Genomic DNA, 14,342 nt, shown 5'->3' on the forward strand with positions numbered 1-14,342 from the left:
TTTAAGTAAGGCAGATCTATTTCAGCACCATAACATTTTATTAAACTACACTATCAAAATCACATTGATGGCAGGGAGAATGTTGCTATCAGTGCATATTTTGTGTACTAAGACAGAAGTCAGAGCCTGCAGCACTTGCTGAGGAAAAGGATGTTGAAACAGAATGCTTCATAGCCAAAGAGACGGTAGAAAAACTCTTCTACAAAAAGGAGGGCAGTTAGGGGCTAGCTGAAAGACCTAAGGGAAATGCTTCAAGTCAAATCAGTCAGGGGAGCTATCATTTAAAGAGTTTACCTGTTACTGGTGTTTGTTAGCTTCCTCTGTGATATGAAGATGGTGACAAACAGCAGTTTCCAAAGAGCATCCCCTGTCCCTGCAACTGGCTGTTTGCAAACCCACACAAATATTGTGTACTGCTCCTTCACTTGTGAACTGTGATGCACACGCTTGAATACAACAGCTCGAAGTAGACTACAGTTATAAAAACCTGCTTTGTCTCCTAGAACACACAATAAAAATTAGCAGAAATACATTCTATACAGAAGTTAAAAAAAAAAAAGTTGTTTCAAACAAATATTAGAGTACACCAGGTTGAAGTTAAAAAGTCTTACTTCTAACACCTATACAGCTATTTCTAGTCTCCCCCTGCCACTGCTGTGAAACGTGCCCTAGCAGCTGCAAAAGCTGCTTTGTGGCCCAAGCAGGACACCTGGCAGCCTTGTTATGGCAAGCATCCTGAGGAGCAGGTCCTAAGAAGTTGTTTTTTGTGACAGGCCTTCCGAAGGGCTGCAAATAGAGGTTACTATGAAATAAGGCTCTTTTCGGTCTTTGTATGAAGACTCATTTCAGCAATGTGTTGAACAGTGGGAACACAGAACGGCAGATGTCTGTTCTACCGCTCAGAGGACAGGCTTGTGCCAGAGTGGTGGAAGGCAAGGATAGTTTGCATTCAAGAGGAGAGGAGCTATATACACCAGTCCCAATGCAATGGGTCTCTCAAATAGAATATTGTTTTAAAATAATGTTCTCGAGCCCAGCCAGCTGGGGTTCTGCTTCACAGAGGTGTTTGGCAGTGCATCGGCGTTTTGGGTTGTGTCAGTAACACCCTTCCTTCCAGGAATCGTCCACAGTGTTTGGCGTGGTTTTTGCTGATTGAAGAAATCTGGTTTGGGAGACAAAGAATCACTCAACTACAAGAAACAACGTTCCCAGTAACCCATTGACATGCACAGGAATGCTTGAGGCTTCAGCTTATGCTGGGCTTTTGCAGCAGCTGCCCTAGGACAACATCAGCACCCGCCTGCCTGAGTTAAAATGCAGCAGCCACTCCCCCCAGATCTGCAGCTACTTCAGCAGTGACATATCTAACCTGCTGTGCTACATTATGAACGCTACTGTGAGTTTTTTCTCATGCCAGAAGTCAGAATAAATACATTTTTCTGGCAAGTGTGGCTAAGTACATGAAATAAAATCAGGCTGTATATACAGTACTGCTACAAGTTAAGCACTTACTGTGTTTTGTTTTAAAGTAGATACAATATGAGTTAACTTAAGGCTACAAAGGGACATCTACACATCAGAAAGTCACAATGCAATATTGCTTATCAATCTGAATCGCAGCATCACCAAGGTTGGAAAAGACCTACAAGATCATCCAATCCAACCATTTGATTTAGAATCAACTTAATTTCCCATTAAAAGTTTACATTAAAACTGCACTGTAAATAGCTGTAAAAAGAAAAAGTAGCTTTTGGCAATTTGGTAGGGGATTTGTCATACATGGGTGGGGATAATGGAATAAGAGAACACTCAGCTCTAATGGCACACTCTAATGGCACAAAGCACTCCATGCATATAATTGGTACAACCATTTTAAAGGCTGCTTCATTCCTTAAAGAGTTTATGCTCTAACTAAGGAGCAGTTGCTTTAGACTATCAACAGACTTCAGATATCCACTGTTTAAATATTTAAGTATCCAATCATAAAAACTGAAGAGTTAGGTATAATTGTTCAAAACAATCCGATTGCACCATACTGAGTTAAAATACAGCCTCTCAATCAGTTCCTTGTGCAACAAAGACACAAATTACGGGTCAGAGATACTTTGGGTTCTGCTTTCAACCCTCTGAAAAGGGTATGAAGTTATTTTAATGACACGGGACAAATAATCGAAGTTTGTCCTAAGTATATGGCTATTATACCTACTTTTCAGATTCTTCCACAAACTCACTGGGCCTTGGAAAATGTCCTAGCTAAAGACAGAGGCAAAGTCAGTCATCTGGGAAGATTATTACATTGCCAGTAAAGAGAGTTCATTAGTATTTTGGGAAGATGTTTCCCTTCCTAAAGCCAGAGGTATGCACTGAATAAAAACATGCCATAATGTTCATCTCTTACACAAATAAAGTTGAGCCCACGATTCAACCACTTTCCCAATCAAATGGCTTAATGAGATATAATCAGTAGCCCTACCTCAACTCTGTATTTATGGGTCTCTTTTCAAAGAAATCCAAAACGAGTATAGCTCTATTAAAAAGTTTCTGATCTGTGCAATAAAGGCAGAGATTGAAGCCTGCAAGGCTTAAAGTCTTACCTCTTGGATGGCGGTGTCAGCTTGCTCTTGGGCACTGAAGTTCCTCCAACAGATGTGCGTGCTTTCAGAGGTGAATTTTTTGCCACAGTGACCAAGCTTCTAGAAGTGGAACTGCCACTGGAAGGGCCTGTGCTAAGAGAAGAAGCCTGTGGCTTTCGAACTCCGCTAACAGGAGCTGTGTAACTGCAAGCTTTCACCGGCTGCCTGGGTGTTAACAGAGAGTTTGTGCATGACCCAGCTTTCATTGGTTGTCGCACTGTTAGGGGAGACTGGCCAGCACTGGAGGAATACCTGAGCTTACTGGGAGCCAGACCTAGAAACGGAATGACAAATAACAACTCAGCATTTTAAGAACACATTAGGGTACTGGGCCTCTTAAAGGCCTCCGTATTTGTCTGGAAGTTTGAAACAGAAAAAGAAAAAACAAAATAAAAACAAAAGATATCCACTACAGCAGTGTGTAGAAGCGTTGCACTCACTTGCTGATGGTTGCTGAATTCTTGAAAGTCGACTGCTGGGCACCTGCAGATCCGACTCCAAGCTCCGACTGCTTCTCACAGACTCCAAAGCTCGAAGGCTCGTCCTGGCCAGGTTGGGCATGCTGTGGCGCATCTCCTCTGAAATCAAGAGCAAGTTCACCATTTCCTGCTTCTGGTAGCAGCAAGATGTATAACTGCATGGACTACTCCTAGAAAAATCCATGTACTTAAGGCAGACAGGTGTGTAATTAATTCCAATCAACTATTCCCAATAAATAGCAGCACTTGAAATGAACACTTCAAAAGCAGTGTGCCCAGGTGGCCAAGAAGGCCAATGGCACCCTGGCTTGTATCAGGAACGGAGTGGTGAGCAGGACTAGGGAAGTCATCCTGCCCCTATACTCAGTATTGGTGAGGCCTCACCTCAAGCACTATGTTCAGTTTTGGGCACCTCAGTACAGAAAGGACACGGAGATGCTGGAGCAGGTCCAAAGAAGGGCAACAAGGCTTGTGAAGGGCTTGGAGAATATGCCCTATGAGGAGAGACTGAAGGAACTGGGTCTGTTTAGTCTGGGGAAAAGGACGAGGGGAAATGGCCTCAAGTTGCACCAGGGTAAATTTAGGTTGGACATAAGGAAAAACTTCTTTACAGAAAAGGTCGTTAAGCACTGGAACAGGCTGCCCAGGGAGGTGGTTGAGTCACTATCTGTGGATGTGTTTAAAATTCGTTTGGATGTGGTGCTCAGGGACACGATTTAGCGGAGGGTTGTTAGTTAGGGTAGTATGGTCAGGTCGTGGTGGGACCCGATGATCTTGAAGGTTTTTTCCAACCTGAGTGATTCTATGATTAGACTCTTCAAGAATTTTTTTTCCCTTCCATTAACATAACTGTGCCATTAAAATACAGAAAACTAGTATGACTAGAAAAAAGTATTCCAAATAGTTCTGTTATCCAAGCAAAACAGACACACGTTTCAATTACCTGACGTCAAAAGCTCACAGCTGGCTCACCTTCACTGCTGGCATACTTCAGGCGGTCCTGCATGGGGCTCTGCACAGATCTCCGCGGGGGACGGATACGAGAAGCAGAGGCCCTGCTATAGTCTGCACTGGAAGAGGGGGACTGACATCTGGGGGAGCTGAGCGGAGACGGGGAGTATCTGTGAGCACTGCGGTACGACAGGGAACAGTCGTAATCGTCCTCGTCCTCCAGGCTGTAGGTGTCGAACTCCTGGTCGCTGTAGGTACCCCTGCGCAGGGAGTGCAGGGAGGCACTGGAGCTGCGACGCGATACGGACGCTGAGCTGGAGGCGCAGTCCTGGCGGAGACCTGCAGGTGGGTGGTAATGCAGCTCCAAGTCATCCCACCTCACAGCTAAATCTCCCCGCCTGCGTGCAGCGCTACATCAGAAGCAACGACTCCGCCGGTCGTTCATCTCACTTTGCAAGGAGGCCTGGGCTGATGTAACTATCTTAGCAAAGATGTTCTCAGCATATTGGAGCTCTAAGCTGGAACAGTGTCGCCTGAATCAGTACTGTGCCATCAGAGCGAAGGGTTAATATTCAAAATGACCCGAATTACTCCTTATGTCACACAGATGAGTAGCAACACTTCCAGACTATGCATTACTATACAAGCCGTTAGGTAAAACGCATACATGAGTCTAATTTACAGCATGAATATTTTAGTGCAATTAACTGTGCACCCACCTGCATTTCAACAGGTCGAAGCACAGATTTGAACTTTTGCCTTGCGAGTGAATAAACACCTGCTTTTCACTGCATGCATCTGCCTGGCTTCCTTTTAGCTCCTCACCCAACTGGTGCCTTCATAGAAGCTTTCCTGCCTACCAGAACACAACCCACTTCTTACCAGTAACTCACTTAGCCAACTGGTTGAAGGGACTTTTTTTTTAAAAAAAAAAAAAAAAAAAAAAAGAACCAGTTCACATTCTGAAAAACTTCTCTCTCTGTAATACAAAAAGTGCTCATTGGAAGGACAACAGAACTTCATTCTTATTTCTTGTGAATCTAATGATGAACGTGCAGAGGCCAACAGATCCAACTGCTTTGTTCCACCTCAATCTTCAATTAGGACCTTATTCAAATCCCACTGAGGTCAACAGAAATTCACCAATGATTTAATGGGAGCTGCATCAGGGCCCTGAAATCCCCCCACGCTACAACACAGATGCTTTATGCCTGGTTGAATTTGCAGAGCTGTCTCTGAGCATTTTACCAGAGAAGAGCCTAAATTGTAATTTCAGCTCTTTCAGTTTTGGTACTTTCAAACTCTGGGTTTGACTCAACACAGCAGCAAACACAGCTTGTAACATTCAGCGCTCCAGCCAGCTTCCAATGTGATTTCAGACTGCAGTCAGGCAACTTCACTCCAAAAAGAAATAAACTTACAAGGAAAACACTTAGCTGAGTTATTTTTTCAGCTGGAACACTTCCCCAAACCTACACATGCTGCAGCTGCACGGCTGCTCGTGTTGGCTAAGCAAGGTAACAGCAATGAGACTGGTAACTACAGGCAGCTGCTGCCACTGCCCTGAAACACTCACAAAACACCACCTGTATTTGAGAGGCAGTCTGGGATAGAACAGTTTGAAGGCTGAAGGCTGCTGGTATGTTTAACACGGTTGGGGTTTTGGATAATATCTTCAAGACCATCCTCTGCTCTAGGAGGTTTAATCTTGAGAATGCTGCACCATTGCTAAGTTTTAAGTGGCAATTCGTGGCTGTGGATTTTTGAAAGGAAGCCATAGCAAAACACAAACATTTCAAATGATCTATTAAACCCTTCTGTTGCTGGGGGAAGAGAAGAACAGCTGAAATGCACCTACTTTTCTCTACAATTCTAAAAGTGTACCACTTAGGAAATGGCTGTCACGTACTTTCTTCCTGAAGGCGTGCCATAACCTGGACATCAGTCAAGTCCTGCAGCTTATATCCCATGGAGATGGAGTCATCAGATGTGCTCAGCTCGCTGTCCACAGATGACTGTGAGCTCAGTGCAGAATGCATGCTTAAATAACCTGTAGGAGGGAAGAGGAAGAACAGAACAAGCATTCAGACATCCGCATACAAAACAAGGATGAGCAGAAGAGCATTTATCCCTGTACTAATAACCAGTGCAGTTACAAAGCTGAAGTCTAATGGAAATAATCAAGTTAGCAGTGACATAAGAATACTTTGCTCAGCTTTTTAACCTGCAGTTCTAAGGAGGCAGATAGTCTTTAGGTAGGGAGAAATTTGCCACCCTCTGGACAGAAGGCAACATAGATGTTACTGCTAAATTTGAGCTTAGAAATAGTTTTTCTAAGGACAGTATTCATTCTTTCTGCCTGTTTTGAGAAAGGGACACCTACTGATCTAGATATTAAGCAGAAGTTGCAGGATGTATCTGCCAGGGTATCATCTGGCAACCGAAGGAGAAAAAGGATCCAAGAGGCTTTCACACTACGGTACCTCAAAAATCAGTCCCACAAATTGCTTCTGTAAAGCACAGTTTATGTGGGGTTACCTCTTCCTCATCCTTGAGGTTTATCTGTTTCCTTCCTCTTATCATTAACTACATTCTCACAGTGCAAGATAGAACAGGCAATGAAACCTTTACAAAAACCATCTGGAAGGATCTTTCCTCCAGTGAAGTTTTCCATAAGCCAGGCATGAAAAAGAGGAACAAATAATTCTCCTTTAGAATAATGATGTAAAAAACCATCATCATCATCAAGTGCAGAATGCTACCTGCTAGCACATGACACTTCTCCAGTCTGAAGATGCTCACAGATGCAGAAGTGGAAAAGTAACTGTGGCATAAGGGCTGTGGTGCATGGCACAATATGTGACACCCTCCAAAGCAAGGCACTCCAGCACTGAGACTGAACTTAATACTGAGGATTGCACCTGTGGGATGCAGTATAATGAAGAACTTCAGGTGCTGCAGAAATACTTCACTGATTAAAAGAGGAAGGCTGATGCTCTGATGCAAGCAACAGCTAATGACAGAGTTCTGAGTGCTGGGCATCAGTTCAAAGCCAGGAGAAGGACAACAGACTCAACTTGTATTAGTTCCATACCACTCCTCTGCATGGTACAGCTTGGAACAGTTGGCAGAGTTCAAATTTAGGCGCTGGTATTGTTTGGAAATGCTCGGTGGCAACAGAAGCACAGAAAAATCATCTCCAGTAAGAAAGAAGATGGGAAAGAAGAAATTAAGAACAATTTTATAGACTGTAAGAATCATTCATCAGCTGCCTTTCAAGAGTTTCATTCCGCTGATAAAACAACATTAGTAAAAAAAAAATGAATGAGAGACGTGGGGTTAAGGCAAAGTTCCTCCTGTCAAATTCTGATTGCCCACCAGAACAGCTCCCTGAAGCAAAAGCAGGAGAAATACCAGAATAACACTGAGCTATTGGAAAGTGGAGTACACACACTGTATGCAGAAAAACTGCTAGGAAAAAAATCCAAGCTTCCTGATACCAACCAACCTCCCAAGAAAGACAAGAAACCTTTCTTTTAGTACAGATAAAAGAAATTGATTTAGAGCTCTTTTTCCCTAGAGAATTCAGCTTGTGAATATAACCAGGTGCAAGTGCATCCTTCTGTTTACAAAACAGAGGCCAACGTTCATTTCTATTTACAGCAGATCTCCTGCAGCTGGGAAAACACATCTGCAAGGCATTGCGCTGTTTCAAAAAAAGGTTTGTTCAACATCAACTTTCAAGCCTGAATCTGTTAACATGCTTTGTTTTTAAACATGCAAATTAGGATACAGTGATCTCCACAAAGGGAAAGAGAAGAAAAAACAAGGAAGATTCTTTTGATAAGGAGCCAACAGGCAAAGCTTTTGGACTTAAACAGACCGTGAACTGCATCAGGATAAATGACGCTCCTTGACAGAGCCTACATGGACCCTTCAGGCAGCAGCTTACAAACAAATGCAGCCTGGAGGCCAAGGCATTGAGGAGAAGCTTTGTTATTATAGCCAATGCAGCCTTTCAACAGGAATTTTGTTGGAGTTGCCTCTGAGTTAGGAAATCCTACCCCAAACACAACTAAGTCTGATGGAGAGCTTTTGCAGTGTGTGTTTAGTTGTTCACTCACCCCATTTGAAGACATGCCCTGGAAGCTGTGCCTTCTCTAACAAAGCACAAGACTTCTTTTTTTGTTGCCCACATTAATAAATATTTTCAAAAGAAGCTTCACAAGCTTTAGAAAATAAAACACACACACACACACACACACACACACACAAACCCAACCAGAATCCAAGTTACTTTATATAACTAATACCTACATATCATAACATTATTCAAGACCAAAGTGGGTCAGTTTAAAAATATATTAAATGCTCTAAAAACAAAACCACAATATAGTTACAAGACATTTAGCATGCAAGGAGGTTTTCTCCCACATAATAGATGAAATCTGGGTAAGAGAGCAAATTAAAGTGAGAAAACCCCATGGGTGGACTTACAGCTCTTGACAGTTTTTCCCTGTGTCCATTAGTAACACTCCTTGCATTTTAAACACCACAGGTTGCACTGCTCTACTGTCATGCCATACCTGAGCTGCCACAGGTTAGTAGTGCTTTGTTAGTCGATTTGAGATGCCCAGGAGAGTTTAGTGCATTGCTACAGGAGCCTGTCTCTGTATTCAAATTATGTGCACTTGGTGAGGCCAGAGGACTGCAATACAGGTTTTTCCATCTACTGGCTAGAAGGAAAAATACAGAAAAGCCACAAAGGTTATCAAATTGTGTTTCAAAACAAATAGTAAAAGATAAAGAAAGGCATAAGGTCAAACAAGATTATTAAATGTTGCAGAAGACCAACTTGGACTGAGGCTTCCTGCTGGCAGCAGGGAGAATGTGCAGGCAGCAAAACAGCACCCGTTCCCTTGGCCTCCTCTCCCCTTTGCTTTGTTTTGACACTTTTGAAGAACTCCAGGCATAACTTCTGACAAACTCTGCTTTGAAGATGCTCCACGTTCCTGCAAGTTTCAATGCTGGTCTTCGAAGGCAGCTGTTTTCATAAATACCCATCGCTGTTACACCTTCGTTTTAAAGAGCATCACTGAGCTTTATGTTTTATTTTGAATTCCTAACAATAGAATCAAAACCATCAAACTATGAAAAACTGAGACTTTAGATTAAAAGGACAGCAACTGAGTATGAAAAACAGCCATCCTGAAACATTCATTCAGTGCAGAGACTTGCATGTGACCTACAGAAATACTCCAAAATGCAGGTAGCAGAACTGGGCACGTCCATGCTCACTGAATGTGGAAATGTGCAGCTGCAACGCTCAGCTAATGATTCTCTATGTGATCTGCATGTATCAGAATTGTCCACCACACCCTCGCAATGAGGAGAACGGTAGCAAGGAAAATTAATGAGGGTTCACTATATGAGCAGTTGTAGGTTCCCTCCACTAACAAATATTAACTGTTTTAGTTAAAAAGGAGTGGGAGTGCCAATAAAGCCCAACACATTTCGGTGAGGAAGCAAAGAGTTAATCAAATGAGTCCTCGTTTAAATTGCTAAGTGCAGATGTTTTATAGAAGCAAATAAAGTCTGAGAACAAACAGTGGTCAGTTATCTTAAATCAGGAATTTCAAGGCTAAACAGCTGCCTGTATAGGAAAGCTGTATGGTAGAAAGATCCGCAACACAGAAACGTGTTATTTGTTCTCTTTAGCCCCATCAGTGCCTTGGCTATCTGTGATTCAGCTCAGTGTAACTTTAAATTCAAACCAGCAGCATATTTGAAAAGACAAAGGTGGGATTACCCACCAGATGTTTTCCAGGTGATGTACTACAGACACGTAGAAATAAAACCTCCTCCTCCCCTGTGTACTGGGTAAACTATGCATCCATTCCAAGAGCTTTTACATCAGAGAACTGTTAACATGGGATTGATCCTTCTGCGCTCTGAGAAACATCTCCGCATCCCATTTTAAGGGATGGTAAAACTGGAGGAAAGAATAGTTGCCCAACTGACACCATTTCTTCAAGTTACAGATTTTAATACCTCTTTATCATAAGTTCTTAGCATCAGACTATTTTACCCAGGTAATAAGAGAAAGAGAAAGCAGAAATGATCAGCACTGGAAACACTCAGCCATACTAGAACCTTTTATGTAGAAAAGAAAGCTTTAATAGTAGATTTAATATAATCACTGACCCCCAAACCACACTTTTTCCTACGTATTTTTATATTCAAGGTCTCTAAGCAGCAGTCGGCCCCAGTTAGGAGTTTGAAAACCCTGAAATGACTTTCAGTGGTTTTAGGGTCTGTACATAAAAAGATGCACAGAGGCAAGACACAAGAGTTAGGCTGTGTAATCTATCACTTGTAATCAACACGACATTGTTTGCAGAACAAACTCTTACCTTCACCAGCTGATAGGGTGACACACAGTGCTGTACAAACACACAGCAAGAACACAACAACCCAACGTGCTGCCTCTACGGATATTCTGCAGTGAAGTGACCACAGACTTCACGTCTCTTATTTTATTGCTCCTCAAGGATAGAAAGCAGGCAGGTGGAAACGAAAGAAGCGATGCTTGTGGTTTACATACCTTGGTCCAGCCTGCTGATAAGAGTCCGGCAGGCGGTTTCTGTCTCAGGGCAGGGATTGTCCAGCACCTGCCTGCACCACTGCAAAGGTGAGCCTGTCTTCTGATTGACAACAGATTTCCTCGGGGACACGTACAGCCTTTGGGAGGAAGTGACAGTAACAACGCTCATTAATTAACTCACGCACACAACCTCAGGAGTAGCACTTACAGAAGCAACAGAAAAGTTATCCCAACTAAGAGGGAAAAGATTAAATTGTGAACTATGACCCGGAAAGCAAATTGATTGGCATGGCAGTTAAACTCTAATTTAGAGACTGCTTCACAGAGAAATACATGCACAGCTGCCAAAAGGCAAGGTTCAAGTCTAGCATGCTAAACTACTGCTGAAACTAAGTTGTTGAGCACCCACTTCCATTTGGCTTACTGGCCATCATCTGTCACCCCTTCCTCCAGCTCTCCCACCCAAAAAACATGTGTGAATGAGATGACAAAAGCTGGTAAGGGTGAGGAGCTAACTTCATCTTTTCATTGCTTTTAATGGTTTGTTTGTTTAAACACACACACACACACACACACACACACAAAAGCACAGCTCTGTACTGAGATAAACCATTTAATTAAAAGCTTTAGAAACCTTTGAGCAATTAAAAGTAGAACTGTATACCAACTTTTCTTTTGTAGGCTAAGCTTCTGATAGCTGTAATGTACCTAGCATCATTTTGCACATACAAACAGGATAAGCCTTATGTATAACCAGATGTAATCAGCTTACAGTCTTGGATGATTTACAGCTGATCACGTGTAAAGCAGCACCTTAACCATTTCAGAAGCACACAGCTTCTCTCAAGGAATGTCACGAGGCAATGTCCCTGCATGCCTTCACACACACCTGACTTCACCATCAGAGTCCCACCCAAACAGCCCTAATTCAGTCTGTGCAGCCACGGCTCATACAGCAGTTGGTTTGTACCAAACTTTACATAAAACCACATGCAAAATAAAAACAACTCCAAAAGCTACTTTGCTATCGACAAAGGAAATGCTGAGAAACGTCAACACGAAGATTCCTGTATGTACAACACTGCCTTTTATGACAGACCTCAAAAGCAGATCTTGCTGCTTGTGTACCAAGCAGGCATTACAACTGCTCTGAGTGAATAAAAGAGAAAGAAGAGCTCTCTCCCTGGGTTTATTTCACAGTTCAGACTGAAAAAGCAGCATAAAACCAAAAAGAGGCCAGCAGCCTCCTTAGGGCAGAGCAGGTCACACTGCTCCCTGCTTATTTTAGATTATGGGAGAGAACCTTGCTCCACTTTGGGAGGTCCTCACACCACTCCGTTCCTCAGAGGTTCCTCCTCATGGTGCTTCTCCTCAGGAGCACAGCAGCTGAGAATGATGGCACCTGGAGCAGGCAGCCAAGGGCTCATTCCTCAGCTGACAGCTCTATTGGCCACAGATGGTCTCGCTTATAAATTAACTAAACTCAATTAAGTAAGGACAACTCCATTTTTCAGAGCACTGCCAGGCAATTTATAGATGTCTTCTGAGGAATCCTGGCTTGATTTCACAGTGTCAGTTTTGCTCTTTTCCTTTTTAGCAGCTCTGGGAAGGCCGCAAGTTGCAAGGCCTAGCACAGAACTCAGAAACAGACACTGAGCAAATAGGCACAGTTTGATATATCAGGATTTGCTGTGTAATTCATCAAATATTAATGAGATTTTCTACTGTGTCTATAAAGAAATCCTTGGGCAATGCATGCTTAGTTCCTCCTCATTACTGCCCACGTTTTCCTGTCCCGTATGAAGTATGCTGTGAAGTGCACCTCTGGTAAGGGGCAAGGCACTGTGCAGCCAGCACAGTGTGAGATTCTGCAAAATTCACAATGTGCAATATTTGCACATTCCAGCTCACTAAAAGGAGAAAATCCTCCAGAGATTTTTCTCCTGGGGTTCGCTTTGCAGGAGGATGGATGAAGCTACTAGCCACCGTCAGCTGATTTGGAATGTACCACTTTAAAGAAAGGCCTCAAGAATCTCAGAAATACTATTATGGCAACCTTCTGAAATTGCACACTTTGCTGTAAAAGCTTCCTCACAATTTAGCAACACATCAGTTCAATTATAAGAAGGCAAGCCAGCAGTGATTGCACACTAAGATCAGAGCCACACAGAGTATTTACACCGGTCCAAATACAGACTGCAAGATGAGAATTGAGACTGCAGAAAGAGCTGTGACCAATTGATTTCTAAGTTAAATCGGAAACAAAACGAATCTCAGTTGTTACAACACACCTGGTTTATTACACATCACCTGCAGCACTAGCAGCTGTAGCATCTGGGATGCAAGGAGAACCTGAGGTAGCTAAATACATTCAGAACAATGTAGACATACGTGTGCCTTCTAGGATACACCTAAATTTCTCTATCTCACATGTAATTCAAGGCAGTCACGCTCTGCTCCTTTCCACGACAGCCTTTGGAGATGGCTGATTCAGACCTAGCACTGTGCTTCTAATGCCAATAACAGCAGTGAAAAAACACTGTCCAGGTCTTGAGGGAAGGGAAGGGGAAAAATCCTCACACAAAACAGCTCAATTAGCAGCGTGAGCTTTCATTCCCAAAAACCAGCATCTGCAGAGGGAAAATAACACTGCGTAGCGAATCCCAGGAGAGGCACTGCTTCTTTCCGTCTGTCTGGTGAGTAACTCTGCTGGTCAAAACACCGAAAATCGAGGCACGAAGGCAAAGCAGCTCTGAACACTGTGTTAGTTTAATGTCCCGACATGAGTCTGCAAGGTGATGACAAGGCAGCGTGGGATGCTGTGAGCGCTGCACTACAGCACTGCCACGGCACCGAGCAGCTCCTGCAGCACTCATGCAGCAGATCTGTCCCTTGTGCCGCGGCAGTGCACGAGAGCAGACAGCACAACCGCCATCAGAACGGCTTCCTGCAGCTAAGCAAAGACACAACACGTTGTTAAAACAAGCCAAGCAAGGGGAAACGTTTCTAAGTCATCAATGCGTTAATGCAATAGAGGCAACTGATACAGCTAAAAATACCCCAGCAGCTTTTCTAAAGTCTGAAAAGCTTGCAAGTTACTGCTGCTAAGTCACGCACTTTTTGGCAAAGAAAGATCACAGAACTACTGCATGGCCTCTGGAACGTACTGAGCGACTGCAGCTCTCCCCCAGCCCTGTCCCCAGGGTACTGAATTGGTGCAACACCTGAGCTCTGCAAGGGAATCACACCTCCATGTGAGGGAACTTCTCCCAAAGCTCTCCCCTGGCTCTCTGATGTAAAAGTAGCTAACAGCAACATCCCCATTCAAACAGGAGACAGCACGAAGGGAAAGGCACAGCCCATTTTCAGCTGAAATTCAGGATTTGGGGAATGGAAACCCTGCGAGGCGCAGACATAACAGCCACACAGAGGTTCTCAGAAGAACACACTAGGAGGTCTGCCCAAAGCCCCATCTTACACTTGTTCTTCATCCTGATGGCTGAATGGGTGGATGCATGGAGGAGGCGTTGCTACTCATTCCAGCAATGGAAAAACATGGGTCAAAAGGGACAGGGGTAGAAATAGCCCAATCCAGAAAGCAGAAAGAGTGAAGTCTGACCTCTTCAATACTTCTACCATTTGTTTCTCCCTTTTGTGCAAAGTCACACTCACAGG

At 43.4% G+C, this 14,342-nt stretch overlaps 1 protein-coding gene across 2 annotated transcripts in view; it reads right to left on the reverse strand.

The window, feature by feature from the left end:
- LOC100546358 (SLAIN motif-containing protein-like) overlaps positions 1–14,342 on the reverse strand; it is an 18,960-nt gene continuing 4,618 nt past the window's right edge. The window contains exons 3-9 of one of the 2 annotated variants that reach the window (XM_085230881.1): positions 10,668–10,804; positions 8,650–8,799; positions 5,973–6,113; positions 4,085–4,402; positions 3,074–3,211; positions 2,595–2,907; positions 1–1,162 (exon numbers count right to left, since the gene is read on the reverse strand). In XM_085230881.1, coding sequence (XP_085087007.1) covers positions 1,096–1,162; positions 2,595–2,907; positions 3,074–3,211; positions 4,085–4,402; positions 5,973–6,113; positions 8,650–8,799; positions 10,668–10,804 — 1,264 coding nt within the window. In that variant the 3' untranslated portion in view covers positions 1–1,095. The remainder of the gene's footprint in view (positions 1,163–2,594; positions 2,908–3,073; positions 3,212–4,084; positions 4,403–5,972; positions 6,114–8,649; positions 8,800–10,667; positions 10,805–14,342) is intronic. The other variant, XM_085230882.1, reaches the window with a different exon arrangement.

The sequence above is a fragment of the Meleagris gallopavo genome, chromosome 9, assembly GCF_905368555.1.
Source record: "Meleagris gallopavo chromosome 9, MGAL_WU_HG_1.1, whole genome shotgun sequence".
NCBI lineage: Eukaryota > Metazoa > Chordata > Aves > Galliformes > Phasianidae > Meleagris > Meleagris gallopavo.